The sequence below is a fragment of the Chiroxiphia lanceolata genome, chromosome 24 (genome assembly GCF_009829145.1).
Source record: "Chiroxiphia lanceolata isolate bChiLan1 chromosome 24, bChiLan1.pri, whole genome shotgun sequence".
NCBI classification, from domain to species: Eukaryota; Metazoa; Chordata; class Aves; order Passeriformes; family Pipridae; genus Chiroxiphia; species Chiroxiphia lanceolata.
In genome coordinates, this window is record NC_045660.1 from 174300 (window position 1) to 197565 (window position 23266).

At 44.6% G+C, this 23266-nt stretch overlaps 2 protein-coding genes across 4 annotated transcripts in view; both read left to right on the plus strand.

The window, feature by feature from the left end:
• Positions 1 to 19734, plus strand: part of ZMPSTE24 (zinc metallopeptidase STE24) — a 28612-nt gene extending 8878 nt beyond the window's left edge. For all 3 annotated transcript variants that reach the window (XM_032709966.1, XM_032709965.1, XM_032709967.1), the window contains exons 5-10: positions 6711 to 6863; positions 11189 to 11330; positions 13599 to 13759; positions 15165 to 15269; positions 17491 to 17634; positions 17938 to 19734. In XM_032709966.1, the coding sequence (XP_032565857.1) occupies positions 6711 to 6863; positions 11189 to 11330; positions 13599 to 13759; positions 15165 to 15269; positions 17491 to 17634; positions 17938 to 18162 (930 nt within the window). In that variant the 3' untranslated portion in view covers positions 18163 to 19734. The remainder of the gene's footprint in view (positions 1 to 6710; positions 6864 to 11188; positions 11331 to 13598; positions 13760 to 15164; positions 15270 to 17490; positions 17635 to 17937) is intronic.
• Positions 19735 to 21661: 1927 nt separating this feature from the next.
• Positions 21662 to 23266, plus strand: part of KDM1A (lysine demethylase 1A) — a 51548-nt gene continuing 49943 nt past the window's right edge. The window contains exon 1 of the mRNA XM_032710305.1: positions 21662 to 21949. Coding sequence (XP_032566196.1) covers positions 21662 to 21949 — 288 coding nt within the window. The remainder of the gene's footprint in view (positions 21950 to 23266) is intronic.

A 23266-nucleotide genomic window follows, 5' to 3' on the forward strand; every position in this document is an offset into this window, starting at 1 on the left:
ATATCCCGTGAACAAGAGCAAACAGCCGAGAACTTACGTTATCTGTTAAACAGACAACAAAGAGATGTTTCAAAAGCAAGAATTATGGCACTTTTAAGCTGGATTTATAAGTATGTGCCAAGTTTTCCACGAACTGGGACTACACAAGTAAATGAATGGCAGAAAATCGGATTAAGGCTTCTTGATGAAGTGGGACTTGGGGACTGGGAAGCTTTTAACCACCTAGCTGTTTGCAAAGAGATCATCACTGCTTTGAAAGCAATATGAGTTAGATCAGTACCTGTGACAATCGCGGACTCTGCTCCCTCTGCTTGTCCTGAGGCTCCCCCAGCATCGGAAAGTGAACGTCTTGGGACAGGGGGGCTACCGGGGCAGGGGGAGGAGGGGGAGCGAGAGGGAGGCTGTGTGTCTTGTGGGCGAGTGTCAGTGTCCCATTGCCGGGGGGGTGGCGGCAGGGCTGCCACTATCCAGTGTTCAGCATGTACTCGCAGGTGAGCTGCTGGCCCGTGCCTGTTATGCGTCTGTGGGCGAGTCACTATTACGCGTTCATCCCGGGATGGGAGAGGGGCTGCCGCTACCTTGTGCATGTCATCATGGGAGGGATAGGGAGCCCAAATGTCGATCTCGTCGTGTAACGGCCACGGAAGCTTGGCTTCCGCCACCGCTGTCCCATTCTATGCCCCAGTCTGAGTGTTTTGAGGATTATGAGGAATTGGTAGGTGAGGATAACACCGAGGATAACGAGAAGGATTTGGACGTTTCTCCTCCCGCAGAGGAACAGTAGTCTCGTGGTGATATGGGGACAATTGGGTGGATGAAATGCCAGGAGGAGGTGTTGAGTGCAGGTGATTGGCAGGTGGTTAACACCTACCCAGTAATCTATCGCCCCCGGCAGTCCCCTCAATATCAGATTTTGCCATATGAAGTAATTAAAGATATTCGGCAAATAGCTAAGGAAAGCGGAATTTCATCTCCCCACATTCTTACATTTGTAGAGAATTTGAGTATTTCTTGTACTTTTACACCTCATGATTGGCATGTGCTTTTTAAGATAGTTTTATCGACAATTCAGTTTAGTGTGTGGCTTACAGATTTTAAAGAAAATTGCAAGGCTTACGTCGTTGAAAATTGCAAGCGGGAGCGACTTATGCACAGTTAGCGGGGGAGGAAGCTTATGCAACCCCGGGGACCCAAGTAAATTACCCTCGGGAGACTTATGAGCTTATTGTGAAGCTTGTAGTGCGAGCGCTTAGAAAACTTCCTAGTGCTGACAGGGACACGAATATGTAGTTTGCTAAGGTGTTGCAGGAATCTAATGAGACATATATGCAATTTTTTTATCGATTGCAGGCTACTTTGGCCAGGCAAGTAGACAGTGAGGACGTGAGGGAATTGCTTTTTAAGTAACTAGCTTATGAGAATGCAAATGGTGATTGTAAACGAGCGTTGCAGGCAATTCCCAAGCCGGATAGTTGTACTATTGCCGAGATGGTCCAAGCATGCCAGAATGTGGGTATTACTGGCTGTCATACTGCCTCCTTGGCTATGGCACACCAAGAAGAGTGGGGGCTAAGGATAGGTGTTGTAGATGTCGAGTGTCTGGTCATTTTGAGAAGGGCTGCCCAGGGAATCTCCCTCCGGGGAATTGCCCCATGTGTGGCCAGACGCAGACGTGGTGTGGCAGGGATGAGGAGCCGGCAGCGGATGTTTACTGCGGTGGTGCGCCTGCTCCTCAAGTGCCTGCGGCTGGGCCGGCGGCGGCGCTTCAAGCTGGTGCGGCAGGTGGAGCAGCTGTGGCACTACGGGTACCTCTGCCTCTGCTCCTTGCTCTACAACTCCTTCACCAACAACAGTGTGGTGCTGGACTCCCTCTTCAAGCCCGTCTACTGCCTGGTGGACCACGTCACCTGGTGGTTCGGCATGGTGTTTGTGGCACTGGTGATCGGGCTGATGAGCTCTATTGTGGCCATCGTGTACATCTGCCTGCTGCCCCTCATCCTGCAGACTTACGCATCTACCTGGATCTGCTGGCACCTTGCCTATGGACACTGGAATCTCATCATGATTATCTTCCCCCAAGCCACCGGTCATGGTAAAGGATTTAATATCAGGACAGTGGAACGGGACGGTTGTAGTGGTTTGGACTTTGTTTTCCCCCAGAGGATAAGAAAAGTGGTAGACCCCAAGGGGTGGAAACCCCTGGAAGTTTTGAAATTCTGTCCAATGAGCGCTCCTGCAAAAATGTAAACATACCACAACCAAACGGAAGAGAAGAGTTGTAGTTTGAGGGAGAAGAAGGTGGCCATGTTGTGAGCCACGAGGAAGGGGCTCTGAGCCCCACAGGGGGGCTTTGGCCCCCAGCCCCAGCTGGGGCCTGTGGGGACCTGGAACAGCATAATGCTGGGCTAGGTGCCTATAGTTATGCTGGGAGATGTTTTCTCCATCGTGGGCAGTGGCCGTGGGCAGTGGCCGGAGAAAGCAGCAGCTGGCACTGACCAGAGAAACGGTGGCAGAGAGCCAGAAGAGATAAGATGGAGCAACAGAGACATGCAGCACCAGAGAAAGAACTCCTGGAAGGAGAACCGAGGAAGAGAGAGTCAGCAGCAGAGTTCTACAGAGTTCTTGGGGGTAAGAACTGATACCAGACCCCCCAAAACTCCTTTGAGACCTCCTGGAAGGAGGAAGTTGATAGACTCTTACTTGAAAGAACCTTGAAGTGCAACATGCACTGCAGAGAGGAGCTAAGGAGCTCGGTCGTCCCGAGAGCTCAGCCAGGACGGAGTGTGGGAGGTTGGCCTTGAGGGCCCTCCCTTGCTGCAAGCTACAAAGAAGCTCGCAGCCTGAGACAGGGCACAGAGGCCCTGCAAGGAGCTTGAATCTCCTGAAGATACCAGACCGTCACGAAGACCCCCTGTGCTTCGTGATATGACGTGGTGATACGACCTTTGTCTGGGGTGACGAAGCCCACGGAAGACCACTCGTTTGGAGAGACGAGTGGCCGAGGGGGATACCCCCCTCGTGTGTGATGGCAGAGATCCAGCTATCAGCTGCTGCAAGAAACAGAAGAGAGAGAGAGAGAGAGAGAACCTGCTGCCTTAGAAGATGCTGCTGCTTGGTGACTGCTACTCTGAAGAAGCTGCTGCCCTGAGAGACTGGAAGGGATCTGTCCTTCTTTCCCTCCTGGACTTTTATTTTGGAGGGGAGAAGAGATCTGATCCATTGTAAATACTTATGTCATAGTAGAGATAGCTAAGGTTGTGTATAATGTATTGTAGTATTTATTTGTACAGTCATTGTAATATATTCCCTTTCCCCCACTTTGAGTCTGGTTGTGTTTTGTCTGGAAAAACCCATCTCACATTGGGTTGAGATGTGGGAGGGGGATGGAGCTAGGGAATTGGATTTTGGGCTATCTCAAACCATGACAACGGTAGACCTTGTGACATGGGGAAGGGGTATGCATGTGTGTCCACAGCTGCGGTGGGTTCCCTCTCGGTACGCGAGGCCTTACATCGCCTCATCATCAGGCCACACAGACATATCAATTGATATACCAGAGATCACCTCTTCGTCAAGTCAGGTGAGATATTTATTAGACACACTGATAAATACTGGAGACCAAAGAGGTAGGAAACTGAGTATTGCTGTTAAATCTTTGTTTTATGGTTAAAATGCACAAGGTTGGGATTTTTGAGGTTGTGTGTGTGATGGTTTGAATGGGTGGCCACCAGATATGTGTGGATGTGTGTGTGTATATTTGAGTTAGTAAGAATGTGAATTTTTTAACTTATTTATGTATTTTAAGACACAATTACATTATTTTATTTTCTTAAAGGCTCAACAGACTCAATTTTAGTTATATACGTAACCCTCAGATTTAAAGCAAATTTACAAACCCCGGTTTCCTTAAATTTAACATTGTAACTCTTGTTTTTTTATAAGGATAGGTAGTTTTAATAAAGATTTTAAAAACAAGTTCTTAGTTTAATAAGTGCTCATAATAAGACTGTTTTAAAGTTTAAGTGCTAAATTGTATTGTTTTGTATGGTTTCAGTTTTGTTTTAATTAATAAAAACAGGGGATGTGTGGGGTTACCAGTGAGTTAATACGGGATGCTTGTTGCGTAATGATCACGGCGTACGCTGGAAGTTGAAGTTCTGATGGAAGCCCACAAAAAGATGACCAGTTAGAAGTGTCCCAGTGTGGTGGGGGAAAAAACCAGTTTCCCCCTTGAAGTTATAAAATGGTAAACCCGAAGGGGGTGGTGACCCTTGAGGTTGAACCAATGAGCGCTTCTGCAAAATATAAACATATCATCCAGACCGGAAAAGAAGGTAGTTGTAGTTGTTGTTGGAGAGGTGGCCATGTTGTGAAAGCCACGAGGAGAAAGGGCAGGAGCCCGTTGGGGGCTCTGCTTCCCCCCAGTCCCCGGCTGGGGGGCTAGGGACTTGGAACAGCGTAAGACTGGGCTAAGTATCTGTAGCTATGAGCTGGGGGATGTTTCTCCACTGTGAGCAGCAGCAAGAGATACTGAAAGCAGCGGCAGAACAGCACTGACTGGAGAAACAGTGGCAGAGAGCCAGCAGAAGATAAGAAGCAGCAAACAGCATGCAGCCAAGGAAGACACAGAGTTGTCTGAAGAGAAAGAGAGCCAGCAGCAGAGAGAGCAGAACTAAGCTCTACGGAGTGAGAGAGAGTTTGGGTAAGAACTGAAACGAAGTCCCCAAACCCCTCTGAGATCTCCTAGGAGGAGGATGATGGACTCAGGGATGCTCAGGGACATCAGGAGATGCTCAGGGCTTCCCGGAACTGGACCGGGACAGCCAATGGAATGCAGAGGAGGGCTTTGCCCCCCTGCTGCTGTTAAGCAGAGCATGGGAGCTCTGCAAGGAGGCTTGAATCCCCTGAAGATAAGGACCGTCACGAAGGCTTCTGCACTTCGTTGATATGACGTGGTGAAGTGACCTTTGTCCTGGTGAACACAGCCCACGGAAGAGAAGACCCTCGCTTGGAGTCGAAGGGCTGAGGGGCTTGGATACCCCCCTCGTGTGTACTGGCAGAGATCCAGCTACAGCTGCTGCATGAAAGAAGAGAGCCTGCTGCCCTAGAGACACTGCTGCTCTGAGAGTGGAAAGGATCTCTTCCTTCTTCCCTCTTGAACTTTTATTTGGAAAGAGAAGAGATTTGATCCATTGTAAATACTATTTTATCATGGTAGAGATAGTTGAGATTGTATATGATGTATTATAATATTTATCTGTATCTGTACAGTCATTGTAATATATAATCCCTTTCCCCCATTTTGAGTCTTGTGTGGTGTCTGGAAAACCCATCTCACACTGGGCTGAGGTGAGGGAGGGGGACTTAGACTAGGGAATTGGATTTTGGGGCTCTCAAACCATGACACCCGGGAAGAAGCTTTAAAGTGATTGGACAGGACTGCGCTGGCCCACCCACGTTTTGTTACTGCGCCTTTTTGGAATATAAGAACTTGTTCAGACATTAATAAAGGATCCTCCATTTTCCATCATCCCAGGAGGGTCTCGTTTATATTCACTGCCACACAGTGGTCCTCATGCTGAGAGCTGAAGGCTCAGTCCAGGTCCAGTTCAGTCTGAGGTACCAAATGTCTTACAAACACAGTCAAATTTCTGTCTCTCATTTCAGACTGAAGGGCTGGTCCTTGGCGAATGAGCCAAATTCACACCTGGTACCAGCCCAGACTTAGGAATTTCTAGCATTTCTAGCATGATAATTGACTGATCTTCAGATAGACTCCTTCTCTAGGAATGGCTTGCTGAATATGAGGATTTTTCTCAAGGTCATATTTGCCTTAGAAAGCAGGAAATATGCTGGGCAAAGATGAAAGACACCATGCAATTTTCTAGTTCTACTCCTCCAAGACTGTGGAGCTGGAAGTAAAGAAAGATTTAAAATGCAAATATGAGCTAAATGGGTTGTAGTTGACCTGTTTTTATTTGCAGACAAATTCTTTAAAATAGTATATGCTTTCAGTACGGCCTTGTTGGAAAGATCTTTACATATTAAGCTTCTAAAGTTAGATGTGTGTCTGATCATGTTGCAGAGTCACTATATCAAATTCATTCAGGTAGAGGTCTTTGAAATTTCTGTTGCTTCTATTAAAGTTATGCGAATTTTAAAACCCAAGACAACTACTTGAGTAGTAACTCCATGTCAGTGGAAGCTTGGAGTAAAATGCCCAACGTATTGCTGAAAATCCGCAATAGGGTTTCTATATATTTTCACTTAAGACAATTAGCATAGTGGTAACTGAAAGTTAAGATGAATGGAGGCAACTGTTAAGTGGAAGACAAAACATTTTACAGTAGCTGTGTTTCTTTGAGTATTTCTTATTCTCTAAGAATGCCTTGATGTCTGGGATATAGATTGGTAAAGATAAGCTTAAATTTTTCTTTTCTCCTTTAATGAATGTGCAACACAAAATAAGGGTTTGGGTCAGACTAAAGAAGAAAGCATCTGCATGGCTCACGTCCGTGCGCGTGTAAGGAGCTACTAGCAGAGGAGTTGAAAATGTTCTTCCACCTTTTCTGACTGACTCTCATTTCCTTACCACACTGGCATCGCTGTTTTCCCATTTGTCTTATCCGAAGGGATCAGTTCATTAACCACAGTGGCACATTAATATTTGCATTGACATAGCACTGATATTCTTTATCCTTTCTTTTCAGACGCTGGGATTTTTTTTTAAGGATGCTATCAAGAAGTTTGTTGTGACTCAGTGTATTCTGTTGCCAGTGACATCTCTTCTGCTTTACATTATTAAAATAGGAGGAGACTACTTCTTCATCTATGCCTGGCTCTTCACCTTAGTTGTTTCCTTGGTGAGTATGAGAATATGTTTGGGTTTCTTCCAAACACCAGCTTATTTGCATGGCTCAGCACACTGAGTACAGCTGAAAGGAAATGGAGAAAAATCTAAATCTCATGTGAATTTTAGTGTCTACAAACTTTAACAGAGTGTCTTGCTCTCAGTGTACTTGTCCAGAAATAACAGCTCATATTAATTGTCCACGTTAATGTGATATCTTTTATCTATTCAATACCGGAGTGTCTTCATCAGTTGAAAAACAAGCATTGAAAAAGCTTTAGAATAGGTAGTGGAAATACAGCATAATGTGGTGATGGGTTTTTCTTAAATATAGAAAGGGCACAGGGACAACTGCTGGCAGTTTGGCAAGACAAAGCAGATCATGCTTTGGTCAGTTGTATTTGCATCAGGCATTTCTCTTAGGTTATTGCACACAGCCCTCAGTGCATTGCTTGGTATCGAGGCGAGTAGCAATGTTCCATTCCTGGTTCTGCTTATATAGCTGCTTTCGTACTGAATTGTAACTGATGTTTTTAGGGTTTATATAAAAGGATCTTTTTATATACATCATAAGCATTTGATACTTTATGTTGTTACTCCAGGGTCTGAAGGCTGTATTTTTTGTCTCTTTCAGCATAGTGCTCTACTGTCCTTTTGCTCAATATACAAACCATTGCTCACCCAAGGCAGAAATTACACAAGTACTGTTGTATATAATCATTCATTTTTAGATTAGAAAAGCACCTTAACAATTGAAAGAATCACTACATTACAGTGATGTAATAAAGGCTACCTTATTAGCCTAACAGTAAGTATGGGGGTCAACCAAGCCCTAATTCTCATCTCAAGTTCAGACTTCCAGGTTGAAGTGGAGGGCACTATCAAGAAAACTTTTAGGAATACTTGGGTAGGAATTGTGATTGTTTTCTTTCTTAAGCTTCTCTAGTCCAGGTGCCCTTATGCTCTGACATCTTCCCTTTTTTTGTCACTGAACATATTCTGAAAAATCATAATGTTAGGTGTCAAAAATGCCAGGTCATTTGTATTGAAAGGGCTGTTACAGAAAGATTTGTGCAGACAACAGTTCTCAAAGAATTGTTCTTTTTCTTGCAAGTTTTGATCAGCAGCATGCTCTTAAATCCTAACTCAGCATTTGAGTTACTTCTCTGTCAATTTGTGTGAAGCAGTCCATACTTGCAGACTTTTCTAGTGAAGCCTTATTATTTGCAAAATCGGATATTAGTTCTTTATGTGATATGCAGTTCATATGTGAAGGGTTTAGTCTTTAAGGCTTTAAAGACTTGCTTTTTCATAGAAGGATTAAGTTGAAATTTTAAAATAAGTCGTAGTTTCAGGATGAAAGATACAGGATTTTCTGAAATGGCCTGCCTTCATTTGTACACTGAAAGATTTTTTTCTTTAACCTCCTTTATACCTGTCACTGACTGTATTTATTCTTGCCATCTTTTCTTTAAAATACAGATGGTAAAAAATGTTGTATGAGCTCATATGAGAAATTTTCTGAATGCCCCTTTTATAATCTTTATTGAGCAGGTTTATGTCATGGGTTGACCTTGGTCAGATTCTAGGCACCCACTAAAGTTGCTCTGAGCTGGGAGAGGTCACACAGGCAAAACAGACTCAGTGTGGGGTTAATACTAAAATTTATTACTAACAGGATAAGATCTAAAGAGTGAGAAATAAAACAGTCTTAAACACACTTTCCACCCGCCCCTCCTTTCTTCCATGTTCTCCCTCCTCCCCCCTCAGCAGTGCAGGGGGACAAGTCCATCCCTCAGGCAACAGGTCTTCCAGATCTGCTGTCCCATAGGTCACCCTTCCATGGGCTGCAGGGGGACAGCCTGCTTCACCATGGTCCTCACCACGGGTTACGGGGCGGGCCACAGCTCTGAGTCCTTCCCCTGCTCCGTGGGGTCCCTTCCACAGGTAACAGTCCTTGATGGACCTCTCTAACGTGGGTCCACCCCCCAGGCAGTAGTTCTTCCATATCTACTGTCCCAAGGGTCACTTCTCCATCCTTCCTAGGATACAGTCCTTCATAGGGTGATCTGTACCGATGTGGATCCCCCACAGGGCTATGAGTCCTACCCGGGAATAATCTGCTCTGGCATGGATTTTCCTCTCCACAGGCCACAAGTCTCTTGAAGGACTCTGCTCCATCCTGGGCCTTCTGCAGGGGGTAATGGCCTTCTTCCATGCATCCTTCTGCTCCAGCATGGGCTCGGCTGCACTGTGGCAGGCCACCCTGGCCCGGCTTGACTCAGCCAGGGGAAAGGGAGGGTAGTGCCTGCCGGCAAGGGGCCACTCTGCCGCCCTGGCCTAGCCTGCGAGGCAACACCCTCCACCACCACCCCCACAGTGGGGGAGGTGGCGGGGCCGCCCGGGAGCTTCAGTCAGCTCTCCCCTGGCTGGAAAAACTTCTTCTGCCCAACAAACTTGTTCTTAAATATGTTATCACAGAGGCATGATTATTGGCTCTCCCTTGGCCAGCAGCAGGAAGTCCCTCCTGTAGCCAGCTATCATCAGCTTCACTGGGGGGGAAACTTCTGGCAGCTTCTAACTGAAGCCCCCTATGTAGCCCCCCTCGCTACCAAAAAACCCAGCCACCTCAACCCACGACAGTTTACTAGAAAGAAGAGGTGTAGGTGAGTAGTACCAAGCACTAAATTTCACGGTGAGAACCAGAACATACTCAGCTGACGCCATATTTCTTTCTCTCACTTTCATATCACAAACTAGTATTTTATTTTTGAGCTGCCTGTGCCTTCCCATTGAGCTATCAGTGTAGATTTTGTCTTGAGGTATTACAGATACTTTAGAACCTGATAAAATAGGGGTTGGCCTATCTTTTACACAACAAAAGCTAGAAAAAAATGTCTTGGCAGAGTTACAATCTTCCTGTACTAAAAGAATATATAGCAAGACCTAGTGGCGCACTCTTCTACCAGGCCCTTGGCCCTGGCTGTCCATGCCACTGTCCCTTCAGTCCATGCCAGATTAAGTGCATGCCCAGACAATTGGTGCTCTTAGGCTTGCCACCTCACTGCAGCTTTATAGGGTTTCAGGCCTTAATGTGTTGGTTTGACATGCAAAACCACCCTAAGAGGTGTTAGGTTTACCCTTTAGAGTTTGGTTTAGGGAAAAATTCCAGTTCCATGACTCTTTAATCAGAGTTAGAGTTGCATCCTTCTACCAGTCTGCTGATATCAAGGCATTACACAAAGATCTGAGATAAAAAACCTTAAAATTAGTCCCTACGTGCTAGATGGTCTGAGACTGGTCTGGACTAAAGAGCTGATTTCTGCTCTATGAAATACCCTCCTACACTTGCTGCAAAATATCTGCACAGGTTTAAGCCCTTAACAGTTACTGTAATAAAAAACCCTTATTTTCTAGTGGTGCTTCATACTGATATCCTCAGTTGCTCTGACTTTGCAGAAGTCAGTTTCCCTAGTTTTTGATTTCATTGGACTTTTTCAACAGTGCACATGCTGTCAAAAGTCCAGGTAGTTGTTTTCAGTGAAATAAAACGTGAAGATAACTTCAAAGTTAATGTTGATGTCCATTTGCTTCTCATGTCCTGCTCCTTTTTTGCTAACCAGAATTTAAACTTTTAAAATAAATAAATAAAAATCACTTTGTGAAGGTCCAGAGCTTGAGGAAAGGGAGTTCAGCTTTCTTTCCCAATACAATGTTATTCTAGTTCTGGCTTGCTCAGCTGAGCTGCAGTTGATGCCAGTTTGAAGCACTATGGTGATATTTTTTGAGGGGGGTCAAGGTGGACCTAGAGGCATCAGGCAGTTCCTTAGCCCTCCTGACAGCTGGAAGGAGGGAAAGAAAATAGGGGACGTGAAATTTCTTACCTCTCTTTAGACTGTGGCTTTGCAAGTTAGCAGGAGTTAGAAGTGAGACTGTCTCCTGGATCCTTCAGCTCCGCAGCTCAGTATGAAACATTTTAGAGCTTTCCAGGATTGGTGAATTGTGTGGAAGTGACAGCCTGTCACCAATGACCCCCCTGCTCCCAGCTGCCCAGCGGCCTTGTCTTCTGCACTGTTCACACCAGTTCTGCTGAGGTGTGTAGTTGGTTTGTGCACCTGCCCTCGCCCTGTCCTGCTGCTGAACTGCAAAACTGCAGACATGCCACCATACGAAGCAGTCCGTAGAGACACCCTGGCCACAGATCTTACCTTATAGAGGACTCTGCTTTATCAAGTGTTTTCTTTCTGAAATTATGCCCTCTTTTTGTACTTAGGCTCCACCTTTAACACTAAACACATGTTTCCTTGCCCCATTCTTAATATCTCCATGTGTTTGCAGGTGCTTGTTACAATCTACGCAGACTATATTGCACCTTTGTTTGATAAATTCATTCCGCTTCCGGAGGGAGAGCTCAAGCAACAAATTGAAACAATGGCAAAGAGCATTGACTTCCCGTTGACTAAGGTGTATGTTGTTGAAGGTGAGATTTATTCTTTTTTTTAATAAAAAGACTTTATAATTTTGAATTTGTAGGTTTTTTAGTTTTGATTGTGGATGCTGTAGTAGGGCAGTTGCTTGCATTGTTCAGATACTGCAATAGTTGTCAATGTCTGTAGCATTTTCCTGGTTTTTGCCCTGAGGTCAGAAAAATGAAGCTGAATGTACAGCCTGAACTCAGCCTCTGGTTGGAAGCATTGACCTGGCTCTTGTAGAATGGAAATACGTGGCTCAGTCAGGAATGGAAGCAGGAAAGTAGTCAAGATTTCAGTTTTAGAACTTTAAAACAAGGGAAGACCTTTTTTTCCTAGTCTCAGTTTAGCATTAATTGTCTCAAAGTCCTTGGTGAAACAGTTGAAAAAGTCTTGAAAGTTAAAAATGCCTGTTTCTTCCAAAATTGTTCACAGATATGGTTTCTTATAGTGTGGCTGGATGGACTTACACCTCTGACTTGAGACTAATTTTTTTCACTTTCTAGTACTGAATTTCTTATCTTTTTTTCTTAGGTTGTGGAATATGGAATGTGCCAGCTGCCATGTCACTCCTCTCTGCTTCCATGTTCATGGAGCATTTTACTATCTGACATTTCCAGTATTACTCATTTTGCTCCTGTCTGAACTTGATTTCAGGGGTTTTCCAAATTTTCTTTTGGTTTTGTGCTCCACCTGTGAGGCTCAGATGTGTTTTTTACTGACTTGGTGAAATCCATATGAGATGGCATAAAGAGCTAAAATGGTAAAGTTTTGCAGTCAGAGAGGCTGGTGAAGGCTTTATCTAGCCAGGAAGCTGTGATTTTCTAAACTTTGGGCTGGTCAAATCCTGCCGATGCTCTGCCTCAGTGCTGCTGGGAATTACTGATACACTTGGGGCACAGGAAACTCTTCTCTTTTCAGGCAAAGTTGAAGCTTTTCAAGGTTGAGAGTCAGTGCAGAGGTTTTCTCAAATGTACTGCTGGTTCTATCCCAGCTTTTAGCCATGGTGAAAGTCCTGTGAGCCAGTTGTTGGTACTGCAGCCCCTGTGCAGTGTGCTGCATTGGCTTCTCCAGGATGTCTGCTTTAGTGGCAGGGAGGCTGCCAAAACTTCAACACCCCCGTGGTTTTTTTGTGTAGCATCCTTAAGAGCGATGAGCCAACACCATTCCTTTCTGACATGGGGGACTGGATTTGTGAACATCTTTTTGCCAGTATTTTTCTGAACTCTGTCTTGGCTCTTCACACTCTGGAACTGACTTCTTGGTAGCATGCCCAACCAAGTCCTGTAATCTCAGGGTTCATTCTGTAAGAGGGAGATTACAAAGGTTCCTTCTCTACCAACACTTAGTGGAGAATGTATTTTTTTATGATACGCAGGTGAAAGGAAACATTGCTACCCTCTGGCTGTTCTGATTTCTTCACTGAGAAGGGACTGGATACTGAGGGTTCATACTCTGACCAGTCTTTTCCTCTGTTAATCTGTATTGGTTTGGTGCTGAAGGTCACCATGACCATCCCACAGGTTGGCTTCCAGTGGAACAGTGGATTTTTTGTTCTCTAAGGGATTTATGCAGCTCATACATTTATAGTGTATCTTATCTTTTGCTGCAAAAAAACCCCACCTCTGCTCTCATAGAGACATCTTTCAGTCCTGATGTTGCAACAGCTTCTTTCCATAGTCAAAAAAAAGCTTTTTAATCAGCTGAAACCATGCACATTCCATGGAAAGAGATGAGTTTCTTGGCCTCAGATGTTTTGATGGTAGAAACAGTCCATGATTGACCTGATCTAGATAAAGGTAGCTGTAAAAAATGACCTATTTCAAACAAAAATAATGATATTACCTGTAGTTCATCTCTTCATCTTCTCCTTATCTGTTTCTAAAATCTTCATCTTTACCTGTTTCCAATCATCTTTGCTGGCACATTTTAAATTATTTAACACAGGTTCTTTGCCAGGAGGCAACGTCAATGCAGAACGCTCTTTCCTGTCTAAATCTGAAATTGCAATAGAATTTGCTTTTCTTCTTGGACATTAGATCTTCATGACTGCTCTTACACTTTTAGTGCTTTTTGTGTTACATTTCTCTACTGGAGTCATCATTACTTAGATTTTAAAATATGCTTCTGTCTGCAAACTGATTTGCCTGAGTTTGTGTACTGTTCATTTGGGTACTTTGAGAATTCCTTTGGAGGAGTCTGGTCTGTGTCATGCTGCACAGGCTTTGGTGCAGGGGATTATTCAGATCATGATCTTTAATGTAAATTTTCCCCATCAGGTTCTAAGCGTTCTTCTCATAGCAATGCTTATTTCTATGGATTCTTCAAGAATAAGCGGATAGTGCTCTTTGACACCCTCCTGGAAGACTATTCTGCATTGAACAAAGAACCAGCAGAAGGAGAAGATGGTGAGAATGAAGAAACAAAGTCTAAAACCAAAGTGAGTTTGTCTTTGTTTTTCATCTTGTTATTTACATTAACTTCTTGGTGAGATTCCCTTGTGCTTTCTAATGTATTTTAAAGGTTCTGAGTGAGTTGCTAAAACCCAAACTCTAATGACTTCAACACCAAAATATTCCTGGTTTGCTAATTGGAATTTCTGGGGCTGTTGGAGCATCAAAGAGACTGTAAAATCCATAGAGGCTTTAGCAAAACATGTAAAACTAGACCTTCCATGTAATTGTTTGAATAAAGGACCTGTTCAGGGTTTTAGTTCATGTTCCCTCTCTTGGAACTGCCGCACTAAAGCTTCCTTTTGCAGGAAATGCTTTTAATTCTCAGTGTGTCATTTGTGTGCTTTTTACTGCACACAGAATTTTTGGTGCAGGAGGAACGCACGTGAGCACACACAGACAGATTCTACATGTGCATCCTCTCCCACCCTGATCAAGAACAGGATGGTGGCCTGGCATTGGCCTCTCCATCAGGAGCCTGCTCTAACAGCTGGTGTGACCTCAGGAGAGTATGGGGATGGTTAAAGCTGATGGAATACTTTCTGAAGAACCTGAAGGAGTAATTCTGAGAAAAACAAATGACTTGTGCAGCTAAGGTTAGGCCAATGTCTAGATTATTGCTCAGACCAGCTTCTGTTTCTTGACACCATGTTGGTGGTGGAATTCTCCTTGTCCAGGATTTGGTTTGGCAAAAACTGCAGAAATGGGTGATGAGAGGAGGGGATTTTGAGCTCCCCTGGTCTAGTTATTATGACTCATTTTTTCCATTTCAACAGGTTCTTCAGCCCTTGTGCTTGTTTTTGACTTGCTGATGTACCTGCGAAGGTGCAGATGTCCTTCCTAATGATAGCTTTAAGGCATTTCATAGAGTTTTTTGACTAGGGCAGGGATGTTGTCATTCCTTTTTAAAGGAACACTGGTGCCTTGGGAGGAAGGCCACATGTTGAGTGTTGAAGGAAGTAGGGAGAGGGCTTTGCTCTCAGTTCTCTCTGAAAGCCTGCAGCTCTGAATGCCTGCCTCCATCGTACTGCTTTTCTTGAGTAAAGAAACAGGATGAAATCAGGGGATGGTAGGAGAGAGTTTGGAAGGCAAATCTTCCAGTGTTCTTCCAGGTTTTCATCAACATATCTGCATACATAGAAATAAGAGACCACCACCTCATGGTAGAAATCTTCCTGAACTTAAAAGGTTATATTTTTGTAAGTATCTTCATGAAAAAGGCTCAATAAGAAATTATATGTGTGTATCTGCTATTAGAAGGATCTAGGGACACTTAAGTGATCAAGTTAAAAACAAACACTTAAGTGATCAAGTTAAAAACAAACAAGTAAGAAATTTATTCAGTGGTGTTCAGTCATAGCTGATATTACTTCTGCTTTGTTATTCCCTCAGAATAAGAAACAAGGATGTAAAAATGAAGAAGTTCTAGCTGTACTTGGTCATGAATTGGGTCACTGGAAACTAGGTCACACTGTCAAAAATATTATTATCAGCCAGGTAAGTTATTTAAACTGGAGTGTTTTCTGGAGTATTTTGTAGTTATTGCTGTTTCCAAATGCCTGCTTGCTTCCAGATTTGTAAGTGTACATTCAGGTGTACACTGATATGCTCTGTGACAGAAAGTTGGTCTGTTTTTTTTTTCCTTGCTCTACGGTGAATATGCACTCACCTTTCTGTCCCCTCCTTGCTTCATCTGGTTGGTAGGAAGCTTCTCAGAAAGCATGTCTGCTGCCATTTTAATTCATCTGTGCAGCCTTCTGAAGTTGTGTTGTGGTTTAGGAATGGTACTCCCCAATCCAGTGCCCCCACGACACTTTCAAACCACACACAGCTCTCTGTCACTCCCTTGTTTTTCCTCTCCTTCTTCCCCCTGCTTCGGGATAGCAGAGGAGATTTGGAAGCACAAAAGGGAAAGATTACAGCTTGAGATAAGAACAATTTATTGAAACAGCAGTGAGATAAGAAAAGGAACAGTAACCAACAATACCAGTGACAGAGGATACAAGAAAAGAAAGAATTCACACAGAAGAAAAACCCAAAACAATAGTAGACAATACTGGGCCGTTCCTTGCCAGGTTCTCTTGACTAGAAGAAACCCCTTCTCCTCAGAAGAGTCTCCCTTCCCCCCATCTCCAGTGGCAATGATGTGAGGTGGTATAGAATAACCTCTGAGTCCTAGCCGGTGCCCCTTCCTACCTACCGTAAAAATTAACCCTTTCCTGGGTGATACCAGGACAAGTTGGGACACATTTTTTTTGCTCTGTAACGCTTGTCTGTTTGAATCTCAGGGCCTTCTCTGAAGTTCTGTTTCCATCCCTGTGCTAAGGATAGGCTTAGATGTATATTGACTCCCAGCCTGAGATTTTTAGGTATTTGTCTTTACCTCTGAGAAAGCTTCACAACATGTGTCTGAGAGCTTCTGTCAGCCTCGTTCCTTGTAAAGCTGAGAAGGAATGCGATTGAGGATTAGGAAATCTGAGACAAGAGGGCATTCTTATTTATATTGTATTCTCATACCTTGTGCATTAATTATTGATAAATAACTTTATTGTGCCATTTTTGGTGCTTGCCAAAATGGGGGTGAACAATGAAGTAATCTCCGTAGACATATGTAATTGCTTTGGTGTAGATCTGTGTTGTTCCAGGTATCACTCAGCCTTCTTTTCTCCAAGTTCGCAGCCTTTTCTGTTTTGTTTCTCTTAGCTGCCCTCCAAGCACCTTCTGTAATTCCATCATATCTTTCTTGAGATGCGTGCACCATTCCAGGAGTGCTATTCTGTTCTTTTTCTAAGGTTATTCACAAGCTTTTCAGGCTATAAACATCACAATTAAACCCCCGTTTAAGAAAATCTCTCTGTTTTCACATTGGCATTTTCTTACCTGTGCAGCTGAACACTTCAGTGAGGCTCTTCTTTCTTTCTTTAAGGCGATTACCTTCCAACTTCTGACATCAGCACTGATCCCTGCTACCAACTGTTACAGTAATGTTGCAACATTCCTAACTCATGTAATTTGTCTTTGGATCCACTGTCTAGATACTACTATTTTGCTGTAATAGGTAGACTTTATCCTCACTTTCAGAAATTTTTCACAAATTCTTCTGCGATGTCTTACACTTTTTCTGTATTGTTTGCTGTCTGTCACAGCCATCCCTCTTTTCTGTTCCCCGTGTTTCAATAACAAAAAGTATTCTGGCACCTGTCACATTGCTGTAAAAAGACCAAACAGCCGCTTGGATAGATTGAAAAGGTACCGGCTGCCCTCTCTGGAAAACTTGGTAAGGCATGGTCCTGCCGTTTGGCTCTGAAAAGCCAGGCAAACGCAGTGCTCGTACAGGGTGCTGCACGGCTTAGATGGAAGCGGAGATTGTTTCTGGGAAAGGAAGTGCAACACAGCACAGACACATTTTGTTTACCTTTAAACTTTTAGAACCTATGCTTAATTCCAAGGAGGTGGGTTCTATCTTCTACTCCCTCCTCACTTGTCTTCTTATCTTTTCATCTTTCTTCATTACTTAGCCTATTTTTTTGCTCTCTGACTGAAAATAATGGTTCTTTATTCCATGCATTTTCAGAAAGTAGGTAAAGACCAGCTGTTTGTTCCTCTTTGTATATTAGTTCAAAAGTCATTTACAGTGGCATTCCTATGCAAATCTGTAATGTGATATTATGTAGTGTTTAGACTCATCTTAATCAAGAATGTTGTTTCCTTTCTCTAGATGAATTCCTTCCTCTGCTTCTTCTTGTTTGCTGTGCTAATTGGTCGAAAAGAACTCTTTACTGCATTTGGTTTCTATGACACCCAGCCTACCCTGATAGGCTTGATGATTATTTTCCAGTTCATTTTTTCACCTTACAATGAGGTAAATTGCTTTCAAGACATAGACGCTGAAGTATCATCTTATTTAAATAATGATTTTGTTTTGACTGGGAAAGTTTGAAGCTTCTAGCAGCCATATTGGGTGTCTCATTTTAATAATCAGGGCTAGTGCTGCATGTTGAGTAAGACTCTTGGTTTAAGGTGTGGCTTGGATAAACCTTAGTGAGATCATTCTAAAGCCACAGCAATGTGTGGGATGTGGAAAGGTAGATATAGTAGTATTTACTGTAAGGAATTTGCAGATAGCTGAATTTTAAAATAATTTTTAATACATTTCTCTCCACAGGTTCTCTCATTTTGTTTGACTGTATTAAGCCGACGGTTTGAGTTTCAAGCAGATGCATTTGCCAAGGAACTTGGGAAGGCTAAAGACCTATATTCGGCTTTGATCAAGCTAAACAAAGATAATTTAGGATTCCCTGTTTCTGACTGGATCTTTTCAATGTGGCATTACTCCCACCCACCCCTTTTAGAAAGACTTCAGGCCTTGAAAGATGCAAAGCAAGAGTAACAGGAATCATTGCTGGTTCAGAGACAGTGCTTCCATCTCAGAAGCAAAGTTCAGAGCTGCTTTTTAATTTTTTTTTAAAAATTGATAATGCCAATTAAGTGCACTGTTAACAGCACCACAGATCTGAGAATCCTGAAACAGGTGTTAAATTATAAATTACTTCTTTTTAGCAAAAACAAAACTGTGGAACTTAATTTAGAAAAAGTACTGGGTGATGACCTTTCCCCTCCTCCCCAATGACTTTTATTCAAAGTATAGACTTTTAAAGGGAGGAAAACAAGCGTAGACTTCAAAGCACCTTTTTCTTCAGTTTGTGTATGCCTTGAAAATTGCTTTTGATCCTCTTTCCATTCTCTGCATTCTGTGAACCTTCCCAGTCTTACTCTCTTCACAGTGAAGAGACTTTGGGTGACTTGATTTCCTGTATAATGATACTTGTACTCGCCAGTCAGTGTGTTGTGTTTTAAAAAGCTGAATGCAACAGCAGCCTTTCTCCTGGATTCATGTCTGTCATAATGAAAAATGCTACATAATAAAACCTTTCTCTGAAGTGTGGGAAGAAGGATGAATTACAACTGAGGAAATGTACCATGGCTTCCTTGAAAATGAGCACTAGTTGGTATTTAGTAGCATTATAGTGGGATTAGGCTGCTCCTCTTCCCCACTGTGCTGTTGGGGGTGTGGAAAGATGTTACAGGAATGGCATACACATGTTAGAGAAAGGTACTAATTCTCTCTTGTTCTCTCTTTTGCTCGCAAGTGGGATGGTTAACAGCTTTCCCACACCTCAGGTCCTCCATTTCGGTTCTTCTTTGCCTAGATTTTTTGTGTATATGGAAGTGTCCAGTTGCTCAGCAAGTGTATCAGAGCCAAACTTTCATTCTGAGAGGGTTTGTCATCCACTCCGTGGACGGTTTTCCATTAATATGAATCCAGTTCAAATAGCAGTGCTGGAATATTTGTTCTTCATCGTTGTTCTTATATATAAAAATTGTTCTTATATATATATAAAAGCCCAGGAAACAGTTTGCCCACATCAGTTAGTGAAGAATGAAGGGAGTAATTGTGGAAATGGCTTCGGCATTGATTATTTCAGACTTTCCTGATGAAAGATGCAATTAAATTTACTTTTGTTGAAATACAGATAAAAGTTAAATATAAATTTGCATGTGCATACAAATGTTTTGGACCAGCCTGAATGCACATACTTCATATAAAAATTAGGTTTTCTATCTGCAGTAAATTAAAAAGTTTTGCTCAGCTCTGTACAGAGGTCATCAAAGCAAATTGCCGTTGTTTCAGATGTCAGAGTATTCTTAGATCTTTTACTGATAGCTTTGTTTCCTTTTCTGATCATAAGGAAAAATGCCTTTATAAGATGATGGGCATGATGATGTCTCATGCAACAAGATGTTGCTGCAAGTCCTTTGTATGCCTTATTCTAATTGTGTTTATACCCCAGCAAATACAGAGCTAAACTATAAATATGGATTTAGGATTTGGTTTTACGAATATGGAGAGCCTATATTTGCCATGTTAACTGCATTTAATAAATGGCCCTCAAAAATAAAAGGATTAACTTGAATCTGTCAATTCAGAAAAATAAATGTGTCAAGTTTTGAATGAGATGTTGGCTGGTCTAAAGCTATGGAAAACATGTTAAATGCGCTCTGGGAAAACCATTTGTCTCATCCATTAGGTAAAAATTATACACAAAAATTAATTTTGTAGCTATTTCAGAAATTTGGCTAAACACAAATAAAAGGGAGACTAAAATGGGTAGGTGAAGGCAATGCCAGTACCTATGGAAGCATGAAATACTTGGCTTACAGGCGAAGATAGCATTCTTGCAGCAATTGCCTGTTACTTCCTTTTCTTCCCTGTCACTGTTTGGAGTTGATCTCTGCAGTTCTTGTAGCTGTGGATTTCATATCTACCTCCTGAACAAGAGTTTGGGTTGGTTCCATTCTGCTCCAGTCACTTCTCAGCACTGGAACTGTCAGTGTGTGCTGCTGACCTTCTGCCTGCTCACATTACTGCTGGGCAGACATCTGGAACACATCATCTACACCTTGCAGACATTCTACAGCCTCTAGTTGCTTCCTGGCTTCCTGAGAATGGTTGAAATCCCACCTGAATCTTCCTGTGCAGCTTTTGCCTTCCCGGGTACATCAGTCCTCCTATAGTGTCTACACAGCCATGTGATCAGCCAATATAAACCAGCTTCATGACAAGGTAGGTCTGCTTGGACCAGCCACTATTCCTTCCAAGGAATGACCAGTTTTAAGGAGAGAGGCAAGAAAATTACCTGTTATCTTTAGCAAACCAAGAGCAGAACATCTCTGGCAGTACTCTCCTCAAAGGCATCTGTGGGGCTGCTGGGCATTGATCAGCAGTGTCCTGCCCAAAGGCTGGAGATCCAGTTTCCCATTCCCACCTCACCAGCCTTTACTACTTGTTTAAGTAGAAACTTGAGAGAGGACATGGTGAGGAAAATTCTCAGACCTCAGAAGGTGACAGGAAGACTAAAATTTGAATGCTTTGTGGATGTGAAGCTTGGTAGGTCTTCGCAATGTGTGCTGGCAGCCCAGAAAGCCCCCGTGTTCTGGGCTGATCCCCAGCAGCCCAGGCAGCAGAGCAAGGGAGGGAATTCTGTCCCTCTGCTCTGCTCAGGTGAGACCTCACCTGCAGTGCTGCCTCCAGCTCTTGGGTTGTCAATATAAGACACAGACCTGCTGGAACGAGTCTGGAGGAGAGCAGAGAGATGTTCCAAGGGCTGGAGCCACTCTGCTCTGGAGCCAGGCTGGGAGAGCTGGGAGTGTTCAACCTGGAGAAAAGGCAGCTCTGGAGAGACCTTAGAGCCCCTTCCAGTCCCTAAAGGGGCTCCAGGAGAGCTGAAGAGGGACTTGGGATGAGGGTTAGGAGTGACAGGACAAGGGGAAAGGGCTTTAAGCTGAAGGAAGGTAGATTTAGATCAGATATTAAGAAGAAATTCTTTAGTGGGGCTCAATTGGCACAGGTTTCCCAGTGAAGCTGTGGCTGCCCCATCCCTTGAAGTGTTCAAGGCCAGACTGGATGGGGCTTGGAAGAACCTGGTCTAGTGGAAGGTGTTCCTGCCCATGCTTTAAGATGAGCTTCCCTGCCGACCCAAACCAGTCTATAATTCTATGATGAAACAGGCACAAACGTCTCCCTTTCAACTGTCTTGACGTGTTTCAAGGGCCTCCATGTGTTCACACAGGACTGCTGTGGCCGCAGGGCTCCTTGCTGCTCTCAGCCGCCAGGAGGTCCTGCTGCTGTGTGCAGGCAGGGGAGCGGTGGGGGAGCTGCGTGTGCGGGACGGGGTGTGCGGGAGCGGAAGCGCTGAGGGCCCGCTGGGGCCGCGCTGGGGCCGAGGGGGGGTGACGCTGCGCGGGCCGCAGGCGGCGCTGTGCGCGCGGGGCCCGGATGTGACGTGCAGGGCGGGCGTTGCCGGGCGGCCCTTTGTGCGGTTGGGACGATGCTGGCGGCGGGCGGCAAGAAGGGCGCGGAGGCGGCGGCGGGCGGCGAGGCCGGGCCGGAGGCGCCAGTGCCCCCGCCCGCCGCCGCGGGGGCTCTGGGCTCCTCTTCCGATAGCGGCGGGGCTGCGGAGCGCACGCCCCGCAAGAAGGAGCCTCCGCGGGCCTCGCCCCCGGGCGGTGTGTCCGAGCCGTCGGCCGCTGGGGCCGCCCCTGCGCCCGGCGGCGAAACCACCGGCATCGCCGAGACCCCCGAGGGCCGCAGGACCAGCCGCCGCAAGCGGGCTAAAGTAGGTCTGGGGTGCTCCGGCTACGGGCCCTGCTGGCGCAGAGCCGCGACCGGAGGCGGGGCTCGACCCTGCTCGGGGTAGCGCTGCCCCCGGGGCCGGGTCCGGCGCGGGGCTGAGCACGGGCCCGGGCGCTGCCGGCGGGGGCGAGCTTGTGCCCGAGAGGGTTGGGGGCCGTGAGTTCGAAGGATAAACACACGGGCGCCCAAGAAGGCAGTGCGGATCAAGATCCCGTGGTGTCCCAGCTCTTCGTGGACTGTGGCGTGACACGGTGCATGTCACAAAGGAGAGCATTCTGCAGCAGCCCAGGAACTTTTTGGGGTTCCTGATCGGATACCGAGCGGTAAAAATACTCCAAGTCCCTGACAGTGCATCGGAATGCTCGTGAGCTTCATTTCATCAGTACATTCTTGTCGCTGGAGTATAGAGATGCAGATTCTCTTGAGGCTCATGTTCACGGGACTGTGCTGATTTTGCAAGGTTGTGAAGGTGATGGCCACGCTCAGTCCACTGTTCCTCACCTTCCTTCTATTGGCTTTGGTGAGCTGAGTCAATGCTGTGTTAAGGGTGAGACTTAACACTGAAATCTGAAGGCCATAAAGAGTCTCCAGTAATTTGGGTCTGTAACATGTAATTCTCATCTATTGTTCTGAACATATGAGAACGTTATCTTTTTTTTGTGAAACTTTTTCTTTGAAACCTTGTTTCAGAAGATGTTGAAGATCTTGGCTGTGCCCACAGCTGGGGTGTTAGGCTGGGAAGCTGAAATTAATTTTCGGAACTGTTTTGTCCTGTGGCTGTGGCATTGAATGTCTAGCTTTTCAGAGCCATTGTGTGATGTGATAGCTGGTCATTTGCATACAGGAGCTGCTGGGTAGGTCAGTCTGGTGCATCTTTTAAACTGAAAGAAGATAGATGTAGATTGGACATAAGGAAGATATTTTTTACTATGAGGGTGGTGTTGGGCAGAGAAACTGTGGCTACCCTGTCCCTGGAAGTGTTCAAGGCCAGGTTGGATGGGGCTTGAAGCAACCTGGTCTAGTGAAAGGTGTCCTTGCACATGGCAGGGGGGTTGGAATGGGATGTTTTGAAGGTCCCTTCCATCCCAAACCATTCTGTGATTCTGTGATCTTCAGAAGCAGCATTCCTGCTTTATAGTGGTCTGTTAACAAGTAGGAATTAGTGCTCTGTGTGGGTTGTGTGTTGATGATGTTTCTCTGCACTGACAGTACTTGTCTGCAAAGGGTTGTTCATGTCCTATGACGTCCTCTGTCCCCATGAGCACTTCAGCCCAACATGAGATTGCCTTACCGTGAATGT